Source organism: Rhyacophila brunnea, unplaced genomic scaffold, assembly GCF_057557595.1.
Source record: "Rhyacophila brunnea isolate RB1 unplaced genomic scaffold, BYU_Rbru_1.0 scaffold_20, whole genome shotgun sequence".
Taxonomy (NCBI): domain Eukaryota; kingdom Metazoa; phylum Arthropoda; class Insecta; order Trichoptera; family Rhyacophilidae; genus Rhyacophila; species Rhyacophila brunnea.
Genome location: NW_028232860.1, coordinates 32,613,564 through 32,638,386, shown reverse-complemented (window position 1 = coordinate 32,638,386; position 24,823 = coordinate 32,613,564). Strand labels below are relative to the sequence as shown.

The 24,823-nt window shown below is 32.6% G+C and overlaps 1 protein-coding gene and 1 long non-coding RNA gene across 3 annotated transcripts in view; both read left to right on the top strand.

The window, feature by feature from the left end:
* The window catches only part of LOC147071542 (phenoloxidase-activating factor 3-like), a 42,385-nt gene extending 20,284 nt beyond the window's left edge, over positions 1–22,101 (top strand). Inside the window, exons 2-8 of one of the 2 annotated variants that reach the window (XM_085948359.1) lie at positions 556–597; positions 8,525–8,805; positions 10,465–10,624; positions 10,751–10,847; positions 13,812–14,020; positions 19,223–19,444; positions 20,467–22,101. In XM_085948359.1, coding sequence (XP_085804485.1) covers positions 556–597; positions 8,525–8,805; positions 10,465–10,624; positions 10,751–10,847; positions 13,812–14,020; positions 19,223–19,444; positions 20,467–20,648 — 1,193 coding nt within the window. In that variant the 3' untranslated portion in view covers positions 20,649–22,101. The remainder of the gene's footprint in view (positions 1–555; positions 598–8,524; positions 8,806–10,464; positions 10,625–10,750; positions 10,848–13,811; positions 14,021–19,222; positions 19,445–20,466) is intronic. The other variant, XM_085948360.1, reaches the window with a different exon arrangement.
* LOC147071543 (uncharacterized) lies at positions 15,105–16,785 on the top strand. The gene is made up of 3 exons (XR_015070821.1): positions 15,105–15,258; positions 15,520–15,675; positions 15,799–16,785. It is a non-coding gene; the product is annotated as an uncharacterized LOC147071543 (long non-coding RNA).
* Positions 22,102–24,823: the final 2,722 nt, after the last annotated feature.

The following is a 24,823-nucleotide window of genomic DNA, read 5'->3' as shown; positions in this document are numbered from 1 at the left end:
ATCGATTTTTAACTAACTTCCCGTCTATCTAGACATTTGAAACTTTTCGAATATATCAGAAGACGATGCCAATACATTCTTTTAATACTTTTAGCTATCTTTGAGTAGAATTGAATTCATTTTCAGTTAATTCTGTTTTGTATGAAAAGTTATTTCGACACCATTATTGGTTGCTAGGGGTCTGGGGTCCTAGCAACTAAATTATTTATATATACGTGCGTTACTATGGAAATCAATATGACATGTCAAGTACAATTTTTTTTGATCGTTTAAGCTAGTCAAGTCAAGTTTATATGGTTCAACAGAAAATTTAAAAACGTTGTATATAAAAAGTTATTTTTATCTTGTAATTATTAATTTTAATGTAGCGCCGCAAGCAACTTATTTTCCAATAGAGCAAATTTGTGGTGTGTGTTGTTCTACATAACTGGTCGACCTGCTGCGCCAGGCCCTTCCTAAGCCCGGGCCCCCAGGCTAGAGGCCTGATAGCCCTCCCCTTATGGGGGCCATGGAGTATATACTGTTCTAAAACATTATGTTATTGAAATGTTTCAGAAATTAACAATAATACCACGGTACTAAGTCTCCCACATAGAGGTAAGATTTATTAAAAATACTAATATTAGAATAAATAATATTTTATTTAGATTTAAATGTTAACAGATAATGAAAAAATGTTGCGTTTTAGTTATGTAATAATATTATGTATGTGTCAAAGGAATTAAGACGATACTTCAGTGAAACGGCAAATAATTTTCAACTATAGGCGCGACGAAATTTTGGACTCGCTGGCAGTCGGAGAGCGAACGTCGAGGTGTGATACGTCAATTTGTTTCGTGATGGCGACGGAGGTATTAATTCTTAAATCGTGTAAAGATGACTAAAAACGTTACCCATTTACTTGGAATTATTATTGTTACTAATAGAACAATAAATAGAGCAGTAAATGGACGCGTGTTGGATTTATATGACAAATTATATTTCGTTCGGCATGCCTTAAGGATCTCGTTATGGCGATATCTCTACCTACCAGAGGCACCTACCGGAAAATACGAAGCTTGCAATTTGAGACATTTTTTTGATAATTTACAATTTAAACTGTATCGATTAATAAATATGTTTTTTCATTCAACGAATAAGACACAGGATTTCAGAATGTAACATTCTATATACTGAATATACATAATTTGAAAACATCTCATGCATATACACACTAGAAAAAATCGTTTACGTAGAAAAAAATACGACGCTCAACGGGACTTGAACATGTATCTGCTGGATTGGACGTAAATAATAATATAAATTAAATAATGGAGTAATCCGCGACGTCGGTTAGTAATTAAGGAATTAATTGATACCTGCATTAATTTAATATACCAAAACCGATAGCCAACCTTATAACGCAATTCGATAAGCACTTCATGTAATAACTACCAGTTAAAATCGTCGTAATTATCTAAGGCGTCTGTAGTTTAATGGTAAACATACAGGCGCGAAACCAGCAGATACAGGTTTAAGTCCCGACGGGCGTCGTTTGTTATTATACATAAACGATTTTTTCTAATGTGTATATGCATGAGATGTTTTCAAATTACGTATGTAGATTTAATAAATATGAATCTAAAAACATTAAAAAGAAGAATATTTTTTATTTTAAGTAAGAAACAATTATTGTAAAAAAATGTTATAAAATGTAAATTTGTCAAAGGATCCCTTCTTATTATTACATATTATATTTTATGGTCTTATTTATTATTAAAATTTAGTTTATTAAGTTTTCTATGTTTTGTCTTAGAGATATTTGACAAATTCATAGTTTTGATATTTTTTATATTTATTTTAAAAAACATCGATTTTTATAAAAATATAAATAATGTGTATAACTTGAATTCCTTTTTATTTATATCAAATCGAGCTTCAATATTGGGACCATACATAAATAAGATTGCATTTTACGAAGAAGTTGATGCCGTTGTTTTATAATTCATAATTCAATATGTAAACATTGTAATGCATAGGTAACTGCACGATTTTAATTAACATAGATATTTACGTTGTTAACTACAATGTTATACGTTGAGGATATATTTATTTTCATATTATTTTTTAGTAACAATTTTATTAATAGAACGGATATTTTCTCAGAACCATAAACAATAAATAAGTGACTAATGGTTTTTTTTTTTACAAAACATACCTATTTTTTTCCCTGTCACGGTTTTATTTGTAATTAATTAATACACTTTGTATGAAAATTGTTACATAAATACCACACCACCAGGGGCGGCTCTACCTTAGGGGTTCATAGGGACCATCCCCACATCGTTATCATGTCGAAAATGCATAAAAAACGTCCGATATTTTTATCATTGTTATAATATACATACTTAATTAAATGATTAAGTAAATTATTTAATTTATTTTACCTATCTAAACCTGTCGCAATTTTAGAGAGATATTTATTATTATTATGCAAATAAATGCAATAAACATGATAACATAATGATGATTACGCGGTATTAAAATAGCTTATTAAATTAAATACCCCCTATTTCACGGTGACACCTATGTACAAAATAAGAAAGCAATGGAGTCTATTTTTCGCTGATCGGGGTCTCTGAGTTCCATCCCGGCGCTGCGGTACAAATCTCTTTCTACAAAGTATGTGAATGCATTAGCGTTACTATACGCATAATAGGGACCGAATCAAATGACCCCATAGGTTAGTAAAAAACGCTCGTTGTATGTTGTTGTTCAAAACTGGTTATGGTAAATCTATAATAATTATTATTATTAATTAATAAGTTAATAGTTTTAAGCATGATTTTTAGATGTGATTAAGTAACAACTCACATAATCATATTATTATTTATTCTGAAAAATTACTGATTTCCTCTTTAATATAATCATATATTATTATAAGTTAATGCATAATAATATGAGAATGTAGGTAGGTATGTATATTTGATAATAATTAATGGCTTAACCCCACCACCTAGAAAGTCGTCGAGCCGCCACTGCACACCACGTTTATCAATCTAGGGCAGTGATACTCAATGAGGATTCCGCGAACGGCGGAACCTCCCGATAAGTAGTACAACTTTCCACTTTCTTTAAAATTTCACGTACACGAGGAACACAAAAAAAAATGCAAGTTTCCGAGACACTTGTTTTTCGTAATAAACATGTTATGAATAAAAAAAACAGTATAGTTAGGTACTATGATCCTCTGGAAAGATACAGATTATTATATGAAGGGTAGACGGAAAGAAATATCATTGTCACTAATTCAGCTTTTAGATAAATAGTCAATAACTTCCTTGTTATATTATTTATTAAACTCAAAATTAAATTAATGTCAGTTTAATATTAATTAATAATCACAATTCACCCTAGTTAAATCCAGTGACGTCCCGTAGGGGTAGGCAGATTGAGCCTCGCCTGGGGGCGGCAGTTACTCGAGGGGTGGCAAATGAAGATAATCATTTGGTATATCGATCGTCCAGTTCATTAGTCAGACAGCTCTAAATAACTAGTTTTGAGATAATGGCAGCAGCAGTATTCTAATGATCACCAAAAAAATCAAATATTATTGATTTATCCCCGAATTTTATACATTTTATCAACAGGTGTTTAAAAATTAAGTAGATACTTTCAGAGACATTTAGAAATATTCTTTTAATGAACCAGACAAGAATATCAACATTTCATTTAATTCTTTAGAAGTTTATCAGCATTCGCATTTTTGGTGGCATTTTGGAGATATCTTAGTACTTAACCAGGTAGAGTGTAAAATTTTACACAAAACTGTATATTTAACTCAAATTTCATGTTTTTTTGAATTGTCTGACAATTAATGAACTGGAAGATCGATATATAGAAATAGCTAGGTACCTAAACTTAGTGATAACGAAAATATCTTAAAACAAAATATATTAATTGACATAAAAGGTTTAACAGGACTGTAATTTTTTGTCAGATTCGCGATGTCTAGTTTACTTCCGTTACCTCCGATCTCAGGCTAAGTATATCATTACAAATGTTGCAAAGTTTTGTGAAGAGGAAACGTGACACAGATCGCCCTTAATTCCTCATGACAGAGCGAATTTATTATCAATGTATCGCAAAAATGACATGTAAGAAGCCACTGTATTACCAAGTCAAAAAAATCCCCGCTTTTGGGGAAAACATATTCATAAATTTAATTTTGTATGTTTTAGTGGATATTTTGTTGGTAATGAATCCAGACAACACATTTCTTAGATATTGGAGTCATGAAAAAAAAATGGGGCAGCATTTTGGCGCTGCCTAGGGGAAGAATTTTATCTAGGAACGTCACCGATTAAATGTATAGTTTGGAAAGAAATAGTCTTTGTCAAATTTTGCGATAATGATCTTTCTTTTGAATTTCAATATTATCTTTCTGATGTCAATGTTTGGACAATGAGTTTTATTATTTTTTCTAAGTATGGTTACATGTAAATTGTACGTAAAAAAATCACCGTGGCACAGTTCGCCGTGAGCTTTCTTTTCGGAAAGAGATGACCGTGTACCGTATACTATACGGTCTCCAATTTTATTAGATTCAATATGAACATTAATTCAATTTTCATAGTTCAAAATTCAAAACTTCAAAATTCATGAATTTAAGAATGAGAACCAAACCTAACCTAACAAATAATCCAGTATATCAGCTATTTTCAAAATTTGTTTACTGCTGGCTTCCTGTAAAGTGTAAACCGACAAGAACAGTGTTTTATTTAGACATGAATTTTATTTCAGTACTATACGACCCAAAGAGGTTTGACGGTCTTTAATATATGGCCATATATTTCCGATACAACATTTCACGGTGAAGTATGATACGGCGAACTGCATACGTACAAGTTTCCGGATACGGCCATCTAATAGCTTACAAAATTCTCCACAAGATGGCATCATTAACTCATTTTGGGATTTTTGTAGACAATGATCCGTTGTCCGCCTGCCCTTCATACATATTTATTTATTTAAGAAAACAAAACATTATGGACATAACAAATCTAAATTCAAGACATTCACAACATTAGATTTACATTACAACAAATATTACCCTCACAAGAAAGTAGAAGAGAATATATTATATACCTACTATTTAAAAAAACATAAATATTATTTACATTATCAACATTATTTATAAATGAAAAGGATTTCAAAGTATACACATATATATTTTTATTAAAATCGATGTTATTTAAAATAAATATAAAAAATATTAAAACTATGAATTCAAAAATCAAATCAAAAGAATCAAAAATCTCTTCATGATATTATAGAGAACTTAATAAACTAAATTTTAAAACACCAACACAAATTTTGTCACTAACAACGAACCAATCGAACGTGTGACCCATTATAAATATTAAGGTACTGTAGGTCATTGAGAAATGGGACCAGTCTCAGGAAATAAAAACTAGAATTGAGATCGCAAGGAGCGCCTTTCTCAAAATGAGACGCCTCTTTAGCAATCGAGATCTTAACTTAGGTCTGAGACTGCGTATGGTACGTTGTTATGTTCTCTCAATTCTTTTCTATGGTATGGAAGTATGGACGCTCAACCAAGAGATGTCACGGAGACTTGAAGTTTTCGATATGTGGCTGTATAGGCGCATCCTCAAAACTCCTTGGACTGACCGGGTGACAAATGTTGAAGTTCTCAATCGAATGGGGAAGGACCGAGAAGTTCTACGTAGTATCAAAACCAGGAAACTACAGTACCTCGGCCACATTATGAGAGGACATAAAAACAGCATTCTCCAACTTGTCATTCAAGGAAAGATCAATGGGAAGCGTAGCAGAGGACGGCGCCGCATTTCGTGGCTTAAGAACCTCCGTGATTGGTACGAGTGCAGCTCCACTGAACTGTTCCGGGTAGCAGACGACAAAGATAAGATCGCCTTGATGGTGGCCGACCTCTGCTAGGGGATGGCACAATAAGAAGAAGAATAAACTAAATTTTAATTATAAATATAGACCATAATATAATATGTAATAATAATATAGGTTCCTTTTGACAAATTCACAGTTTTTAATGCTTTCAGTTTCATATTCATCAATTTTTAATACAACACAAACATAGACCCCTCCAAAACAACCCGCCCCGCGCCACATTCGGTCTTAATCGAGCGTATAATACAGCTTAAATTGTAAATTATCAAAAAAATGTCTCAAATTGCTAGATTTGTATTTTCCGCTAGTTGCCTGTGGTAGGTAGAGAATTTGCCAATTTAATGATATTCCCGTAAGTATAGTAGTATTAGTATATACATATTATATTAACTAATAAACTAATATTTATAAAACTAATGATATTTTAGGTTTCTCCCTTTCTTTTTCTCATTTCTCATCTTTTCCAATCCCCTGAATACCTTAAGAGTACCTACTAGAAATGGGAAAACTGGTCGATTTTGAAGACTTAGTATACTTACTACCAGTATAAAAAAAATACTTAGTATATAAACTTGTTCCAAAATACTTACTAGTATTTGGAATACTATATAGATCGTTTGGCGTGCGTATGCGACAAAAGTTTCATACTCAACTGAAACTAAAACCAACTCCATATTAGTATTTGAAATACGTATCGGCTCAGGGAACTCAGACTGTGTATCGGCTTCAATAGAATCGCTAAAAATATGCTGAGCTCCGCTTGTCGAAAAGTCCCATTTATTATAAAAAAATTAACACATTTTAAATTTATGAGTTGTTTTTCTTTTAGGTCACAATATTCTTATTAACAAAAATGAATAACAGTGATTTTTTCTTAAATTTTAAACATGTTTTGAGCGGTCATATAACAAGCCTAAGCCTGTGCGTCATTTCACCACTGTGCTGCGACACAAAATTTATTACCTATTATTCATACATTCAAACGCAATAGACTAATAAATTAAAATATACCTATATTCAAGAGCTATCTCGTTCGGGCGCATTTATTGTCAATAGTGTTGAAAGTCTACCAACTGGCGAGTGCACAGAACAGCGACTCGCGATGATATCATCACAAGTTTTTTGGAATAAGTTTATTGGGCCACACATACTGAGTATGGGTAGTTTCATCCGAAACTTGAGTACACAAACTGGTGACAGTATTTCCAACTCACCTCTAGTACCTACCTAATTCAACAGTGAATTAAGCTATAAGTAGTAGGCGGGGTAAATTTGGAGATATTTTTATATTTTCTCTCCAAATCATTTTTCTGCGTACGCGCCTGTCACCGCTGTCAAATCAGGCAGAATGAGACAATCAATAATTGGCTTCAAGAATATGCATGTAACTAGGCAGTTTATCCATGGCGTTAGATGCCTATGTAAATAGTTATTAACATCAGCTTACCAAATATATTGTAGAATGTGTGACACTGTGATTACGGATTGCAATACCAACATATAAAAAACAGGTATCGATACCGGTATTCGTTAAAATATAGCACGACAATTATTCTTTAACTGCACCCACAGAACAGATAATAAATATAATTCCGATAGGCTATATTCAATACGCTACATTTTGATGCAGGGTTTTGAATGTGCGAGTGTCCTACGAAAATGAAATACGCTTTATGCACGTGTAACAGTGTGTGTAATACACCAATATTAAATGAGCGTCAATGCATAAACCCAGTGCAGGTTGTCAGTATTCGACGTATGACCTATTATTGACACGTGTTTAAGTTTATCCCGGATTCTTTCTTACTCGAGATCGGTTAAATGCTACTCCTTACCTTAGCTTAGGTATTTCAGTTTCCATTATTTCTGAAGTTCCCTGACTGCACCCTATTGTTTGCTCGGTGCCATCGACTTTTCTGCACAAAATGAAAAACAATTCAATCCAAAAACCGATACGATACAATTTATTTAGAACGTGCCAAATTCCGTCCCTAACCAATGTCAAATATTTTTCCTCCAAAAATAAATATGTGGTGAATTTTATTGTTACAATTTCACTTGTATCTATCTACGCATCTATTCTATACACAAGACGGCTTTCAGCCTTTACAGCAGCTAACTAGGGTAGGAAGGTATCGAAATATTTACACTTATTGTAACAATTACTATATCACTCTAAAATTTATCACAGCCATGAGAGGTGCTGTTAAAACATAGCACTTATTGTAACAATTACACCTAACTTATTGTAATTGTTACACTATTTGCTAATACTTGGATACTTTCCTACCCTAGATAGCGGCCGAAAGCAGTCGTGTGTATATTATAATAGATGCGCTGGTAACTCAATCGTTTGTGATGCACAATTTTAATTTCTTCATTTTCTTAATACCGAAAATACTGATATTGTTGATTTTTAAAACTGTTATTTCGGTATCGATGAATAGTGGGATTTTCTTCCCAGTTTTCAGAATACCGGTATTGCAATCTCTAATTATTATTGTGATTCTGTTTAATGGCAGCACTTTGCCCAAGGAACTCACTGGGGGGAGGAGATAACCGCGAAAAAAATTAATAAAACTATTTCTTTCTTCAGGAAACGTTCACCGAAGTTCATCCGACGATTCCGAATGCGACGCAGGCTTCATCTGCATACCGGCTCGATACTGTCCTCAGTACAATGCCGGTAACAGTGAGAGTGACTCGGCCATCTTCCCCTGTAGGGCCTCGTCTGAAGTGATGGTATGCTGCCGGCGTGAGGCATCGAGAAGGACTACTACGCCTGCTAGTACGAGAAGGACCACGACTCGGAGACGTACAACCACAACAACGACCACGACCACAACCACTCCACAGACAACCATCACAAGAGATTCGGTAATTATTTTATATCGTACCCAAGGCCTGAACAAAAACGATGCATGAGTGCGAGTGAGAAAGTATTCGGCACCCTTATAATCTCTGCGACACGCGCTAGAGTAAGATAAAAGGTCTACATATGTTTTAGTTAGTTTCCAAAAGTATCGCTGACAAATCGCAGTGAATCGCTTCACGTAGCGTCGTAGCTCGTGTTGCTAAATTGCTATTTTTTGTGTTAAACATAAAGTCAGTGGTAAATATTTTTAGTTAATTAAGTAGGAAAGATGGTTCTGTGTGTTGTATTAAAATATGGTAGCCGTACTGATAAGCAAGAAGATGGTATTACGTTTCAGAGGTAAGTTGATACATGTTCGTGATAATGTATTTGTATATTATTATATATTTTAATATCAGTGACCTAATGTTTCTTTAAAATAACTTAAATTATGGATATCTTTACCTAATGGTTGCATTTTGTCCGCTTAAAAATACTATATAACGTAAAAAAATAGAAAATTATATTTTAATTCTGAGCGTCTAGTGCGAGCACTTCGGGCGAGCACTACCGAAATGGTCTATGGTCTTGAACATTTGTAGACGAATGCGTTCGCTCGCTCACAAACCAAACGCATGGCACGCAGCTTCATTTAGCAATGCAACGGGTGGCGTCTAGATGTATATATAGTCTATGATCGTACCTATTGTACCTAGTGCGTGTCAAACTCGCTCCGAAAAATTATAACAAACTAGCTGTATCTGCCCGGGAGTTACGTAGAGTGCAAAGGATTGAATTTAAATAATTAAAAAATATACTATTAGAGATTTTTATTTTTTTGTAAATTTATTGCATTTAAATATCTTAAAAAGTAGTACATATTCAATTTATTATTGTAAAACTGTCCCCGGGGTGCAATGGGTTAAAACTGAAATTCAAGACCCCGATCACGCACTCCAACTCTGATGCCGCTACATACAATAATCATTGTCCGCGAGTGAAGCATTCCGATCTACGCATAACGCGTCGCCCGCGCCAACCTGCCGGTTAGTGATAATATTTGCATCTAACTTTGCCATTTGACCTCCGATCGAGCTGAAATAAGCGCCAATATTTTTTTAATGTACACATTCTAGCGACATTTTCTAACTATAACTTCTGCGTTTCAAGGCCCTGTTCCGCAAAAACCGTAAAACTGTCCCCGAGGTGCAACGGGTTAAATCTGAAATTTGAGACCCCGACCACGCACTCCAACTCGTCGGCCTCCGTCTACTGTCGAAATCCGACTGCGCGTGTGGATTTGTACAAAGTAAAACCGAAGGACGGTACAAACAAGCGTACAAACATCCAAACATATTCTTCAAATTATAGTATAAATAATTCAAAAATGTAGTAATAATAAGTAAGTATAAAAAAATATATAAATAAACCCCGCCGTTTTCGAAGACCATCATTCCGAGTTGTTATTATTGTTCACTCCCATGTCCGAATGACAGTCGAAACACTAGCATACTGAGCAAGGAGAGGAATGCATCTTCTCGCTCTCGACTTGACGGGAGATGACGGTATATATTATATAATATTGTATCGAGATGTTTCCAAATGGATCCATTATATAGAGAGGTGATATTTTGAAATTATGGATTGAGAGTACCTACCCATATTTTTTTTTTGTATTTCAGGATATGGCTGACATATGGTCTTCAGTATCACCAGAACTCCAGGAAAAGGCAAAACTTCTTCCAGTTACTTGCGGAAGCGTCCAGGTAGGCGACAGGATATTAAATGGTGAAATCGCAGAGTTGGGACAATTTCCTTGGATGGTGTTAATCGGTTATGAGAGTAAGTATCTTTATTATTCTCATTTCTGTTGGTTGCAATCTCGTATATTTATTAAAAATTCTTGCCATTTGAGATAAATTATATTTACTTACATACTTAATTAAAATGCGTTTTCTTTTTATTCAGTAAACGGCATGAAGCAGTTTTGGTGCGGTGGCTCATTGATCAGTAATCGATATATCCTAACGGCAGCCCATTGTAGTCAGATTACAACATTCAAACCGTAAGCATAATAATATTACTCTTTGTTTCCAATCCCAGATTCCAGTAATTTCCAAAACAACACGAAAAACTCGAAGATGCTAAATAAAGAATAGGTAACCTCCTCAAACAAACCAAAAGTACTTCCTATTGCTGCCAATCCTTAAGTCCAGAAATGTCTGCTCCGCTCCGGGTAAAAAGTTTTAATAAGTACCTACCTATTGTAAGTATGTACTTATACAAATGTAAAAAAAAATAAGATTTAAAAGAATCGTCATTTTCATTATTAATTCTATTAAACAAAAACGACAGCAAATCGTCTCTCATTATTTGCCTCTTCTGTCAAAAAAGTGAGGTTGTTGTTTTTATTTAATAAAACGCAATTTTTTTTATAGTACTTATTCCACTTTAAATTAATATATTAGGACCGGTTTCGTCCGCTTCAGTGGGACATTTTCGACTGAATACATTTTTTTTTTTTTATAAAACAATATTTATCAAACAAAATTCAAAGCGATAGAAATAATATAACAATAGGTACATAATAATTATCCGTCCAATAATACCTTCCCAATAACAGACTAATTTAAAACTAATGAGGTTGGACATTAATATTTCATACTACGTCAGGGGCATTAAACAAATTATTTAAAATATTAACAAACCACAAAATATAAAACAATCTACACTAACAATAACATTAATATCAACAAATAATTATAATTAGTCAAAATTAACAATAATTTTTTTTTTTTTTATAAAAAAATAAAATTAAATTATCAATTGAAGTGAGATGGAATAAAAAACAAATACAACCAAAATATGAGTCAGAATTCAATAAAAATAATAAATAATGTACAATATATAAAGTTATGTTATGACAATCCCAAATATTAAATAGGGTACAATAATGGAGAAGACACAAAATATAATTGATCATTTAACAAATTAGAATTGGGCAAAAATTTATACCTATTAATTTCTAGGATTTCCTGTTTATCCAATTTTATAGATTTCTCATTCAAATGCAGGATTTTAAAATTTTTACTGATATTAAAAGAGTGATTATTTAAACTTAAATGATTTCCAAAAGCTGAAGATTCATTACCATTTTTGGCACAGGCTAAATGTTCTTTGATCCTAGTATTAAAGGATCGTCCCGTTTGTCCAACATATTTGGCATCACAAGAGTCACAACTTAATAGATAAATTCCACTTTGGTTAAGTTTATCTAATCTATCTTTAGTATTCACCAGTATTGAATTCAAATTTTGTGTGTTGTAAAATGTTACATTGAAAAGTTTTTTATCTATTTTTCTTGAAATATTTTCAGACACTCTTCCTAGGAAACATAATTTAACCCAGCGTTTTCCTAGGAAGAGTGTCTGAAAATATTTCAAGAAAAATAGATAAAAAACTTTTCAATGTAACATTTTACAACACACAAAATTTGAATTCAATACTGGTGAATACTAAAGATAGATTAGATAAACTTAACCAAAGTGGAATTTATCTATTAAGTTGTGACTCTTGTGATGCCAAATATGTTGGACAAACGGGACGATCCTTTAATACTAGGATCAAAGAACATTTAGCCTGTGCCAAAAATGGTAATGAATCTTCAGCTTTTGGAAATCATTTAAGTTTAAATAATCACTCTTTTAATATCAGTAAAAATTTTAAAATCCTGCATTTGAATGAGAAATCTATAAAATTGGATAAACAGGAAATCCTAGAAATTAATAGGTATAAATTTTTGCCCAATTCTAATTTGTTAAATGATCAATTATATTTTGTGTCTTCTCCATTATTGTACCCTATTTAATATTTGGGATTGTCATAACATAACTTTATATATTGTACATTATTTATTATTTTTATTGAATTCTGACTCATATTTTGGTTGTATTTGTTTTTTATTCCATCTCACTTCAATTGATAATTTTATTTTATTTTTTTATAAAAAAAAAAAAAAATTATTGTTAATTTTGACTAATTATAATTATTTGTTGATATTAATGTTATTGTTAGTGTAGATTGTTTTATATTTTGTGGTTTGTTAATATTTTAAATAATTTGTTTAATGCCCCTGACGTAGTATGAAATATTAATGTCCAACCTCATTAGTTTTAAATTAGTCTGTTATTGGGAAGGTATTATTGGACGGATAATTATTATGTACCTATTGTTATATTATTTCTATCGCTTTGAATTTTGTTTGATAAATATTGTTTTATAAAAAAAAAAAAAATGTATTCAGTCGAAAATGTCCCACTGAAGCGGACGAAACCGGTCCTAATATATTAATTAAAAGTGGAATAAGTACTATAAAAAAAAATGCGTTTTATTAAATAAAAACAACAATACAATGCAGTTCCACCATGAATTGACAGTTAACAAAATAAAGGAAAAGTGAGGTTATTTATCACTCAGCAGCCTTGCCATATTTCAAATAATTCCAGTGTTGCAAAGTGTCAAAATATAGATTGGTAGGTACTATTTTCATTGGATTTTAGAATGAAAATGTAATAATAAAAAAAACATCCGGAGCAGTGGAGCACTATAAATTTTCGATGCTCCGGCTCCTCTTCTGCTCCGGGTAAAATCCCATTGCTCCAGTGCTCCTGCTTCGAACTCCGCTCCAACGCTCTGAATTCTCAATTCTAGTTTTTTTATTTCCTGAGACTGGTCCCATTTCTCATTGACCCATGTACCTTCGTAAAGGTAAGGCAAGTTATATAAAATTATTTCTACTAGGTTTTTCATATATAAATCCGGCCCTGGTGCCGGTTAGAAGAGGCTCCCGCTTGAGTCCTTGCTCAATTTTATATCGCCAATGATCATTTTAAATTTAATGGTTTCGTATTTCATTCTCATTATGATTTTCGCTTACCTTCCTCGAGTACTCTTAAGTCATTGCTAAATTGTAATTCCATCTACTAAAAAAGGACCATGCGTATTTTCATAATCTACAATAAAATTTCAGGACATTAGCTCGTCTGGGAGAGTGGAATGTCTCCAGCACAACGGATTGCCAGTCCAATGGAATTGGACGCAGACCTACCTGTTCCGATGACATCATTGATGCTCCAATCGAAGAAGTGATAACCCATGAAAGGTTCGGAGACAAAGACCTTCCCAGTCTCCAGAATGACATTGCCCTCATTAGATTAGCTATAGAAGTCAAATTTACAGGTAAATGAACAGGATAACTTTAAGACTGAACCATACTTAGAAGCATAAGTCCCTAAGATAGGCATCTATCTTTAGGAGGCCGAAAACGACATCTAAAATTATGTCGCATACATAATTAACGTCCTATAGCAGGTAGTAAATCTACGAAAGGAAGGGATCCAGAACAAAATCATTTTTAAAATACAGTCAAAACATGTCTAATTAAATTAGCAAGTGTGAATGTTGTTTATTACTAAACTAAGTGCGACTGAATTAATCAAGGTGCATGCTGTTAATTGCTTGTTAATTACAATTAATCAAGCTGCATCGCGCTCTAAATCTTTAAATAGACACCTACATATTAAGGGGGGACATGCTCAGCGTAGGTCAAAATGGAGCTTTTATTGCATTTTCAAAGCATGATCCTGGACATTCCTTAAACGTTGTAGATAATCTATTTATATAATATTTTTTGAATAATAAAATGCCTAATTCTTGTCAAATTTGGGATCACAGAGATTATCAATATAATTTTGTATCGTAAATATTTTACTATAATAATGTCGACATAAATTATGCTGATGGTTTTATAAATGCGTTTAAAAATTAATAAATGTAAAAAAATTTAACACCACTGCACATTTATGTACTGAAATATGACTATATTCTATAACATTAGAGCGAGAGGTATAAAAGAATACTATTTTATGTAATAAAAATACTTTATGCAGTCATCAAATGTTTAAAATAAATATAAACGATAATAAGGCTTCAAAATTATATAAATAGATCCGTACCAATATGGCAGAAGCATATAAGTCGTGTTTTGGCGATTTTGAGATTTGAATGCCAATATGTCAAAAAATGCCTACTTTATGTTATGGCAAAAGCATATATCTCTAAAACCTATAGATTTCTCGTAAAACGACTTGGAAAAACAATACATGTCATATAAATTCAAGCTCTAACAAGCCAAAAGCATATATGTCTGACATATGCGCTTTTGGCATAATATAAAATTTCAATATCTAACAAGGCAAAAGCATATGTCTGACATATACGCTTTTGGCATAATATAAAATTACGCATGCGCAGACTTATCTATGGTGTTCAGCATTTTTGGCAGCTGTTAAAATTGTGATTTTTTGTGCTTGTGTTAATAACCTCTTTTACAATGTATCAAAACCCTAGAACTTTACTAATTTTGCAAAATGCTCGAATATTGAATAATGCAAACAATAATATCCATGGAGTTGAAGGTAAGCAATAATAAACTAATCTTTTGTTTAATTCATATTGTTACAAAATTATAACCTCAAAATGTGTACAATATACTCCTAAGAAGATTTTAAATGAATCTCTGATGTATTTTAACACTTTTATGTCAAAATATTATGTGTTGATGGCAATATATGTATGGTTCCGATTGCAAATAGTAACCGACAATACATTTTGTGGGTCATGTGCTTAAAATTTCTGCATATTTTTGGTTCAGTATACTTAATAGATATTACTTTCAGGCACACCAGTATTGGAAAATAGTTATTTGAATCCAGAATCTGAAGTATGCCCAGTACAATTTGAAGGTGGGGCTTATACACAAGGTCCAAATTTCCATACTGAAGGTGAAGAAATAATTGTCACTGACTATCACAACTTTTCTGAAATTACAGATGGTAAGTAATGCAATATAATGTTGGTCAATCGATATCAGTATTTTTAGTTCTTTATAGTATCAATATAGTTAATTCTATTCAATTTGTTGATTTGTTGGTATCCTAATTAATATTATTTTTTAGATGCAGCATTGTTGGAAAATATTAATACCGATAATATTACAATACAAGTAGTGGAAGAAGAAGCTTATGGACATGATCAGATCTGTGTTATCGAGGAACAAACTGAGGTTGAAAATAGTGTTATTGAAAATCATTTAAGCAGACCTGATATCCTTCCAGATGATAACCAGCTTATAAACTTTGTTGAGCCACATATTACTGAAAGACTGGAGAAAAATACTAAAAAGAAAACGTGTAACAGAAAAGAAATGAAAAAACGTAAGAGTTTAGGCCTAGATTATACCACAAGGCAAGGAATTAAAAAACCTAGAAAAGACATATTTTTCCTGCAAAACTGTTGTCGGCTAAAATGTCATGAACAGGTGGATGAAGAGCTTCAAATAAAATTATTGAAAGATTTTAATGAATTATCTCATCGTGATGATCAATCGCTATCAAACTGCATTCACATTGTAGGAAAAAAAAACGAACGAAAGAGGAGAAACCCCTCAGGCCAGATTAAAAACCGCCAAATCAGTATAATTTATAAAATTATCAATACAGAGGGACTGGAATATAAAGTATGCAAAAAAATGTTTCAACATGTCTTTGGAATCACTGCAAACAAAATAAATATTATCATATCAAAAAAACGATTTTCCGATACAGGATTTATTGGTAATGATAATCGTGGAAAACACGAACCCATAAACAAAAAAACAAATGAAAGGGAAGAAGTTACTGCACACATAAATAGCTTTCCTAAACATGAAAGTCATTATTCACGTCGTCGCACATCCAAAGAATACCTGTCCGGGCAGCTAAACATATCAAAAATGTTTGAAATGTATTGTGATATGCAAATGGAAAAAAATATGATTCCTGTGTCATATTGTATGTATGCTACAATTTTTAGAAGCACCGGATATAAATTTAAAGTACCTAGCAAAGACACATGCAAAACTTGTGATACATATAATATTCAATTAAAATGTGCTACAGATTTACAAATAAAACAAAAATTGGAAATTGACAAGATTGCCCATCAGCAAGTGGCAGATGAAGGCTATGAATTAAAAAAAAACGATAAGACCAAAGCTCTCCAATCTCAAGGTAAAATTGCTTTTTTAGCATTCGACCTGCAGCAGTGTTTGCCAACGCCTTCTCTTAACTCAAATATTGTGTACTATAAAAGGCAATTGTACACATATAATTTGACCGTAAGAAATTGCACATCGAACCAAACCTCATGTTATATGTGGCACGAGGGAATCGCTGCAAGGGGAGCTAACGAAATAGCGTCTTGTGTGATAAGTCATCTGAATACCTTAACTCCAACTGTTGAAAGTGTTATTGCATTCTCTGATTCTTGTCCAGGACAAAATAAAAATAACATAATAACTGCAGCTCTATCTTACTTTGTAAGTACATCACCAACTATTCAGGTCATGGATCATAAATATTTGCTCCCAGGCCATACGCGACTTGAATGTGACACTGACCATTCACGTATTGAAAAAGCCAAGAAAACTTCCAACATAGAAATTAATATTCCCCATGATTGGTATCAGTTTGTTAGAACAGTAAGGGGCAAGAAATCTTTTATTGTTAAAGAGATGTCTCAGGATGCGATTTACAATTATTCAAGCCTACTTTCTAATCAACTGGTGAAGCGAAAAATTAATACAGTTGGAGAAAATGTCGTTTGGAACAAAATTAGATGGTTCAGGTATGAGAAGGAGTTTGGTTTAATAAAATATAAATATTCGTTACATGAAGATGACCCATTTCTTCAACTTGATTTACGCCGTACGACAAGAGGAAGAAGGAACATTGTTAACATTAAGCAATGCTATAACAGTCCTCTGCCAACAAATCAATCTAAGAAAGATGATCTCATCAGTTTATTGCCATTGATAGATCCGGTTTATCATCCATTTTATATAAATTTAAATACCTGTTAATTTTTTATATAAATACTATAAGTAATACTCATAAACAACTGTTTACTATCTATTATTATCACTGTTAGTTTAATTTTATCATGTTTTCATTTAATTTCCATGCCCTTGTTTTAGTTTTTCTATAAAAAAACATCTATTATTGTAAATGATATGTCAAAATGTTGAAAATATTTTTATGCCAAAACCCCATATGTCATTAAATGCTCAATAACTCATGTAATTACTTAATTTTCTTTTTTTAATAAATATATTTTTAAAATATATTAGTTTTTACCAACTATTATTAATCTGTTAGTTTCATTTTATCGTGTGTTCATTTAATTTCCAAGATCTTGTTTTAATTTTATAAGTTTTCTATAATAAAACATCTATTATTGTAAATGATATGTCAAAATGTTGAAAATATTTTTATGCCAAAACCTCATATGTCATTAAATGCTCAATAACTCATTGAATTACTTGATTTTCTTATTTTATTAAATATATTTCAAAACTATACTAGTTATTTTATAATAATAACATTAAACAATCCAATTTCCTTCATATCCTGATTTGTGACACTTCTTTAAACCTTAAAAACCTTCTCCTGTAAAATGCGAAAAAATGACTTATATGCTTCTGCCATATAGGTACGGAGATTATCTACAACATTTAAGGAATGTCCAGGATCATGCTTTGAAAATACAATAAAAGCTCCATTTTGACCTACGCTGAGAATGTCCGCCCTTAATTAGATTATTAAGTACAGAAGATTTAAGAGTGTGATTTATGGTGAAGTCTTTACCTACCAGATGCACCTAGTGGAAAAATGTTTAATGTTTGATGCTCTAATGTTTTAGAATATAGTCATATTTCAGTACATCCATGTGCAGTGGTGTTAAGATTTTTTAGATTTATTAATTTTTAAACGCATTTACAAAACCATTAGTAAAATTAAGTTAACATTATATAGTGACATATTTACGATAAAAAATTATATTTTATAATCTTTGTGATCCCAAATTTGACAAGAATAAGGCATTTTATTATTCAAAAAATGGGCACGATTAACACATTTGAAGCTAATTCTAAAGATACTGATTATAAGCTATGTCTTTCACCATTGAAATGTGATAAACATCCTACGAATAATGATTGCTTTATAATAATTATTGACATAAGAATGTGGTAGTATTTTTTGATGCAGTCATCAAATGTTAAAATAGATATAAAGGATAATAAGGCTTCAAAATTATATAAATAGATTATCTACAACGTTTAAGGTATGTCCAGGGTAATGCTCTGAAAATACCATAAAAGCTCCATTTTGACCTACGCTAAGCACGTGGGTCGTTAAGGAAAATACTCCACCTACCAGAGCACCTAGCAGAAAAATACGAAGCTTGGAATTTGAGATATTTTTTTTTGAAAATTTACTTTCAATTGAATTCAATATGAACCTAATTAAAATAATGTTTTAATTCAATTAATATTGATTTCAGACTATATCGCACCGATTTGTATCTCACCAAAACTGAGATCAATCACGAGTGACACCTACACTGTTTCGGGATGGGGAGTTTCCAAGCCAGGATCCAGCCAACCGAATCCCCTCCTGCAGTACGTGGAAGTTTATCTGTTTGACACCAGTGAGTGTAACAGCATCGCACCGACAGAAGTGAAACCACTGGTCAGCGGACAGTTCTGCGCGGGGGGTGCTGACGGTAAGCTCTCTTGGGGTTACAGTTAGGTGCTTGTTACGGTTTGGGGCCTATTACAGTTAGGGGCCTGTTACAGTTAGGGGCCTGTTACAGTTAGAGGCCTGTTACAGTTAGGGGCCTGTTACAAAAACTGCCTAGCTTGTTCATTTTATTAATTATTGCGCTTCGAGTATAGAAGGGGCAAGATCATTAAAATTTTGTGTAACCTAGTGAAAAGGACAGGGCTCAAAATGCCAGAGCGTACCGGAAAGCAGTTCCGGTTAGTGAAAACGATAAAGTTGTTGCTCCGTCTCGTGAAAAAAATAATTTGACCGTCTGACAGACATATGCCATATAACAAAACATCTAACACACTTATTTTTATGAAATACACATAAAATTTGATAACTAGAGTCCGACCGCTTTACTTATGCGCGCAGTGCAAGGTGTTGTGTGTATTTCGTGTTTGAACACGTCACGAAAAAAAGAATGCAAGAGTTTGAAAATTTTGAATTCCCTAATACTCAAAAATAAAAAATTTAAAACATTAAAATTGTCTTTCTTTCATCTTTAGTCTCAACGGTCTACGCAACTTCCGGGTGCACTGGTCAAAAAGTCAGACTATTATGTTAATATTTTCAGAAAATTGTCGAGCGCACCGGTTCGTAAACTTTTCCATTTCAAGCGCTGGAAAAGGATTAAAAATTTCCAATTATTTTTATTTTAAATAAATATTATTAAATACTGTTAAAAAAACTGGCATTTTATATTTTCTTCTCCGTAGTTTTTATTTTTTAGGGAAAACTACTAGTTGCCCTCTCTTTAATCTTTTTCTCCAATAATAGCTGTTGGACCACCGATTTTTACAATTAATATTTTTTTATTCATAATTGGCATGTAACCATTCAATGGTTCACAAACACTGTCATTGGAAAAGCGCAGATGACTGAAATAATAATTGACAGCCATTTTCATGACAACTCGAATGAATCTTAAAAGTAAACAAAAATTAATCTAAAAATTAATTAAAATTATTTCTTTTTCAGGCAAAGATGCTTGCAAGGGTGACAGCGGAGGACCTCTCACCTATGACATAAACAATAGATATTATCAAAAGGGCATTGTCTCTCTTGCAACTTCAGAAATATGCGGAACGGAAGGGAGACCTAGCATTTACACAGAAGTGTCAGTGTATATGGACTGGATATTAACAAAATTAAGACCGTGACATATTTATATAAAATAATGTAACTACATACCTACCATAGATACCATTAATAATAATTGCATTGACGTGCAACAATTTTAATAATGCGCTTATTGACTGAAACGCCTGATGAACTTGAATCTTTATTTGACATGCCTTAATGCTTCATGCATCAATATGATTGGTACATTGATTCAAACCATAAGCCGGCTCTCACATCTAAACTCGCCTCATCTGCCGCACAGCCATAAATCAAACCTTCTAGGGACGTCGATTCGGTTTTGCATATGCGACAGTCGCACGTAACCTTTCGAAATGTATAGATATTTGGATGCAGCGATCGGCGAGCTAGTGTTCGTATGCGTTCTGGCGTCTTCGACTCGCAGCCTGAGAAGCATTCGATTTGTTGATAGAAGCACTAGATGTTTTTTTCAAACTAAAAAGTCGCATTCGACATTTGGCAACGTGTTTTGTGAATAACGATGATATCACATCGAGGGTGATATAACGATGATATCACACGTAAACAGGGTTAGAGACATATACGTGAAAGCGCAGTGCAATTTCCAGATCACAACTAACGGGCCTGCAACCATAATGTAATACGTAAGGTTACTGCTAAAAATTGTTAAGTCTCGAAATCATGTTTTTTTTTTTTTTAGAATTATTAATAACCATGTTCTTGCTGTTTCGTACAAGGTGGTTGTTAGTAATTTTGAATAATCACAAACACCCAGGCTTTGAAAAAAACACATAAATGTTTTTGTCATGACCGGGAATTGAACCCAAAACTCTCGGGTGGAAGGCCAGCGCCTTACCCACTGCACCACGAGAGCCGCCCTCGACATCATGTTATGGAGTAATTGCAATTTGAAGTTTGACGTTCCCTCTAAAATCAGACATAATGCTATTTTCTTTGTGCTCTATGTGCATGTTCTATATATCGGATAACCTTAATTTTTTTTTCTAGGATACATATTTATATATAGACACATAATCCGTTGTTAACTGAATTATCGACTTATCAACTTTTGACAGCAACCTCGTGAATACTGGATACTATTAATTATAAACGTGGCTGTAAAATTAACTAAACGTTTTACCTGTAAAACAGTTGTTACGTATTCCAAATATTGTTGACCCAGTATACATTGTGTCATATTATATATATATTGTAAATTTAATAATGACTATGTACAGGACAATGATTTTAGTATAATATTTGTAAACAAATGGAAAGATTATATTTTACCATTAAAAATCATGACTTTTGGTTACCGAAATGAATGACCATGTATCAGAATATACGTGTCCTAAAACATTATAAATAATTTCAATTGCCATTATGATGTTCAGTCCTTAATTGTTATGTAGGTAGTAATTATTTAATTATTGAAAAAAATAGACTATTTTTGTATCATATTATTTTTTATTTATTAAGCAAAAATAAAAATAAACATAAAAAATTAACAGATATGGTTTTTTTATGCAATAATAATTAATTACATCAACACAATATTACAAAAATATAAACATAATAATATAAATGAATCAAAAATACTACTAATAACAGTAAGTTTGAGAAAAATGAAACTTGGAAAAACCTCTACTTTTAGAATACAACAGTTCTTGTAAAGCCGCATTTAGACCAAGCGAGCGAATGTTTGTTCTTTGCCCACTCCAGCGAAATTCTATCGACGTAAACGCTTTTTGGCGAGGAGTGGGGGAAGAATGAACATTCGCTCGCTTGGTCTAAATGCACCTCCATGTGTCAAGTTACAAGTTGGAATAGTTTTCAAATCCTATATCAAAACTAAAAGTCTTACGTGACAAAAAAATGTTTCTAAGCTAAGAAAAATCTTTTCTCATTGAACCATCAGTGGGTTTATTCATTACGTATCGACCGCTAAAGTGATAAAGTGATAAATATTGTCAAACCTAGGGTAGGTTTGTATCAAAGTATTAGCAAAAGTATTAGCACTTATTGTAACAATTACAATAACTTGGTTGTATTGTTGCAATAAGTGCTATATTTTAACAGCACCTCTCTTGCTGCTGTTAAAATATACCACGTATTACAACAATTATAACCAACGTATTATAATTGTTACAATAAGTGCTAATACTTTGATACAAACCTACCCTAAGTTTGATAATATTTATCACTTTAGCGGTCGATAAGTATAGAATAGACCCACAGGTACAATTACAATCTAAGAAAAAAATGAATCCAGATTTAGAGAGAATGTAAACCATAAATCAACAGATTTGTACACCATCACAGATATCAGTATCAAATTAATGCAATATAAGGTAGTGTTACATATTTGACATAAAATTACATTACGTTAATGAGATGAACACATTACCATCACGTCACATGCTGTCATGCTGATAAATTTAATTTAGTCTATGGTTTTGTCCATTGGCGGCTTAATCGGGATAAAACTAGCAGGTCAATTTTGAATATATTATTTTAATTTGCCTTTTCGTTGTATACTGAAAAGACGTATTGCAAATTGAATTTTTATACATTATGGAATAAGTGCTAAAAATTGTTATAGGTAGGTACCTACTTACCCTTCAAAAAATGTCCGTTTTTCATAACGCCAACCCATCGTTAACCGAAATTGCACACAACGCGTTATAATTTTTTTGTAAATTAGGTCCACTTGTCTTTCTTTGCTTTTTGAAAAATCATCAATCACACGATTATAAAAATTGTCTATTTTTCCCACATATTTTTTTTCAATACTGAGCATTGCAAGAGCGGTCAGTCTATCCTGGCCCTATTGCGTAGAAAGGTTTTTATTCTTTTGAGAGTGGAAAAACATCTTTCACTTTCAACTGTTGTCATTGGTATGACGCAAATAAATTGGAGAACTTTGATCGACTCGGAAAATGTTTCGTTGAAATTATTGCTGAGTAAAAAATGTAGAAGAGAAACTGCACTATTAGCGCCATGCAAATCATCTCGTTGATAAAACACCAATAATTCATTTTTTAACTTGATTATGTTTATTTCTTCTAATTTACTTGACGTGTGGGAAAATTATTTTTAAAATCAGTGTAATTTTCTTTATTGAACAAATCGGATATAATGAGATGATCGTTGGATGCGAATCGTGCTTCCATTTCCATTATAATTGTATCACAGACTTCAATTGCTACTGCGTGCGTACTAACTGCTTCACAAAAATGTTATAAAACCAAACGTTGTGTGTAATTGCAATAACTGCACCAAAAACTCCTTACATATGATTAAAATAACCAAAGGCATTCGTCAAAACCTGTCAACGAATCCGAACCGCATACACAGTTGCGTCTTGAGACCAATTATCTAGTCAGTGTTATCATTCTGTTTCATTTAATTAGGTGAAAAAATCTTTTGTCTCACACTCGGGCATTGCCGATATTACAGTAATTCACGCACCGTTACAAGCTTCGATCTCGTATTTTGTGTTATATCGATCTCTGTCTTATGTATGAGAAACGAGAGAGAAAATTTTATAAAAATATTCAATTTGGGTCAATTTTCAGACTGCCGGCGAACACAATATTTTTGTTCGGGGAATTATCGCCCAAACAAAAAAATGCCCAATAGACTGGGTTGACACAATATCGCGCGCCCTATAATTTCAAATCCACCGATTATTATTAATATTATTATATATGACATTGCACATATTATTAATATTATTATGTCGATTGTAAGGTATTTATTTTGGCAGGTCAATGACCGAATGACCTAAGGAGGGAGCCGCCAGTGGTTTTGTCTAATATATTTTGAATGATCACTATCTTTATAAATCCCAGTATGGAAAGTGCCAATTCGAGTATCCCTCTTTGGAAGTGGATATTGAAACTGTTCTTACTTTAGTAGTTATCGATCAACAAATTAATAATATGAGTAAACACCAGTCATAGATAATAATCTAATAGAAAATCCAGAGAGCAAACTACTAAAAGAGAGTAGGCAGTTTTGACGTAAGTTGAAGATGTGTAAGATTGAAAAAAAAAAACCTTCACCGACTCGTACGGTTTTGATGTAGCATGACAAGCGTGAGGTGGCGATTTCAGCAGATTTTGCTAACAATATTCGTTTTAGTTCAAAATGTGCTACGGGATGGGAGCATCAATCAGCATGTGACATGATAATATTATGTTCTCTCCATAACTCATCATTAACTCAGTAA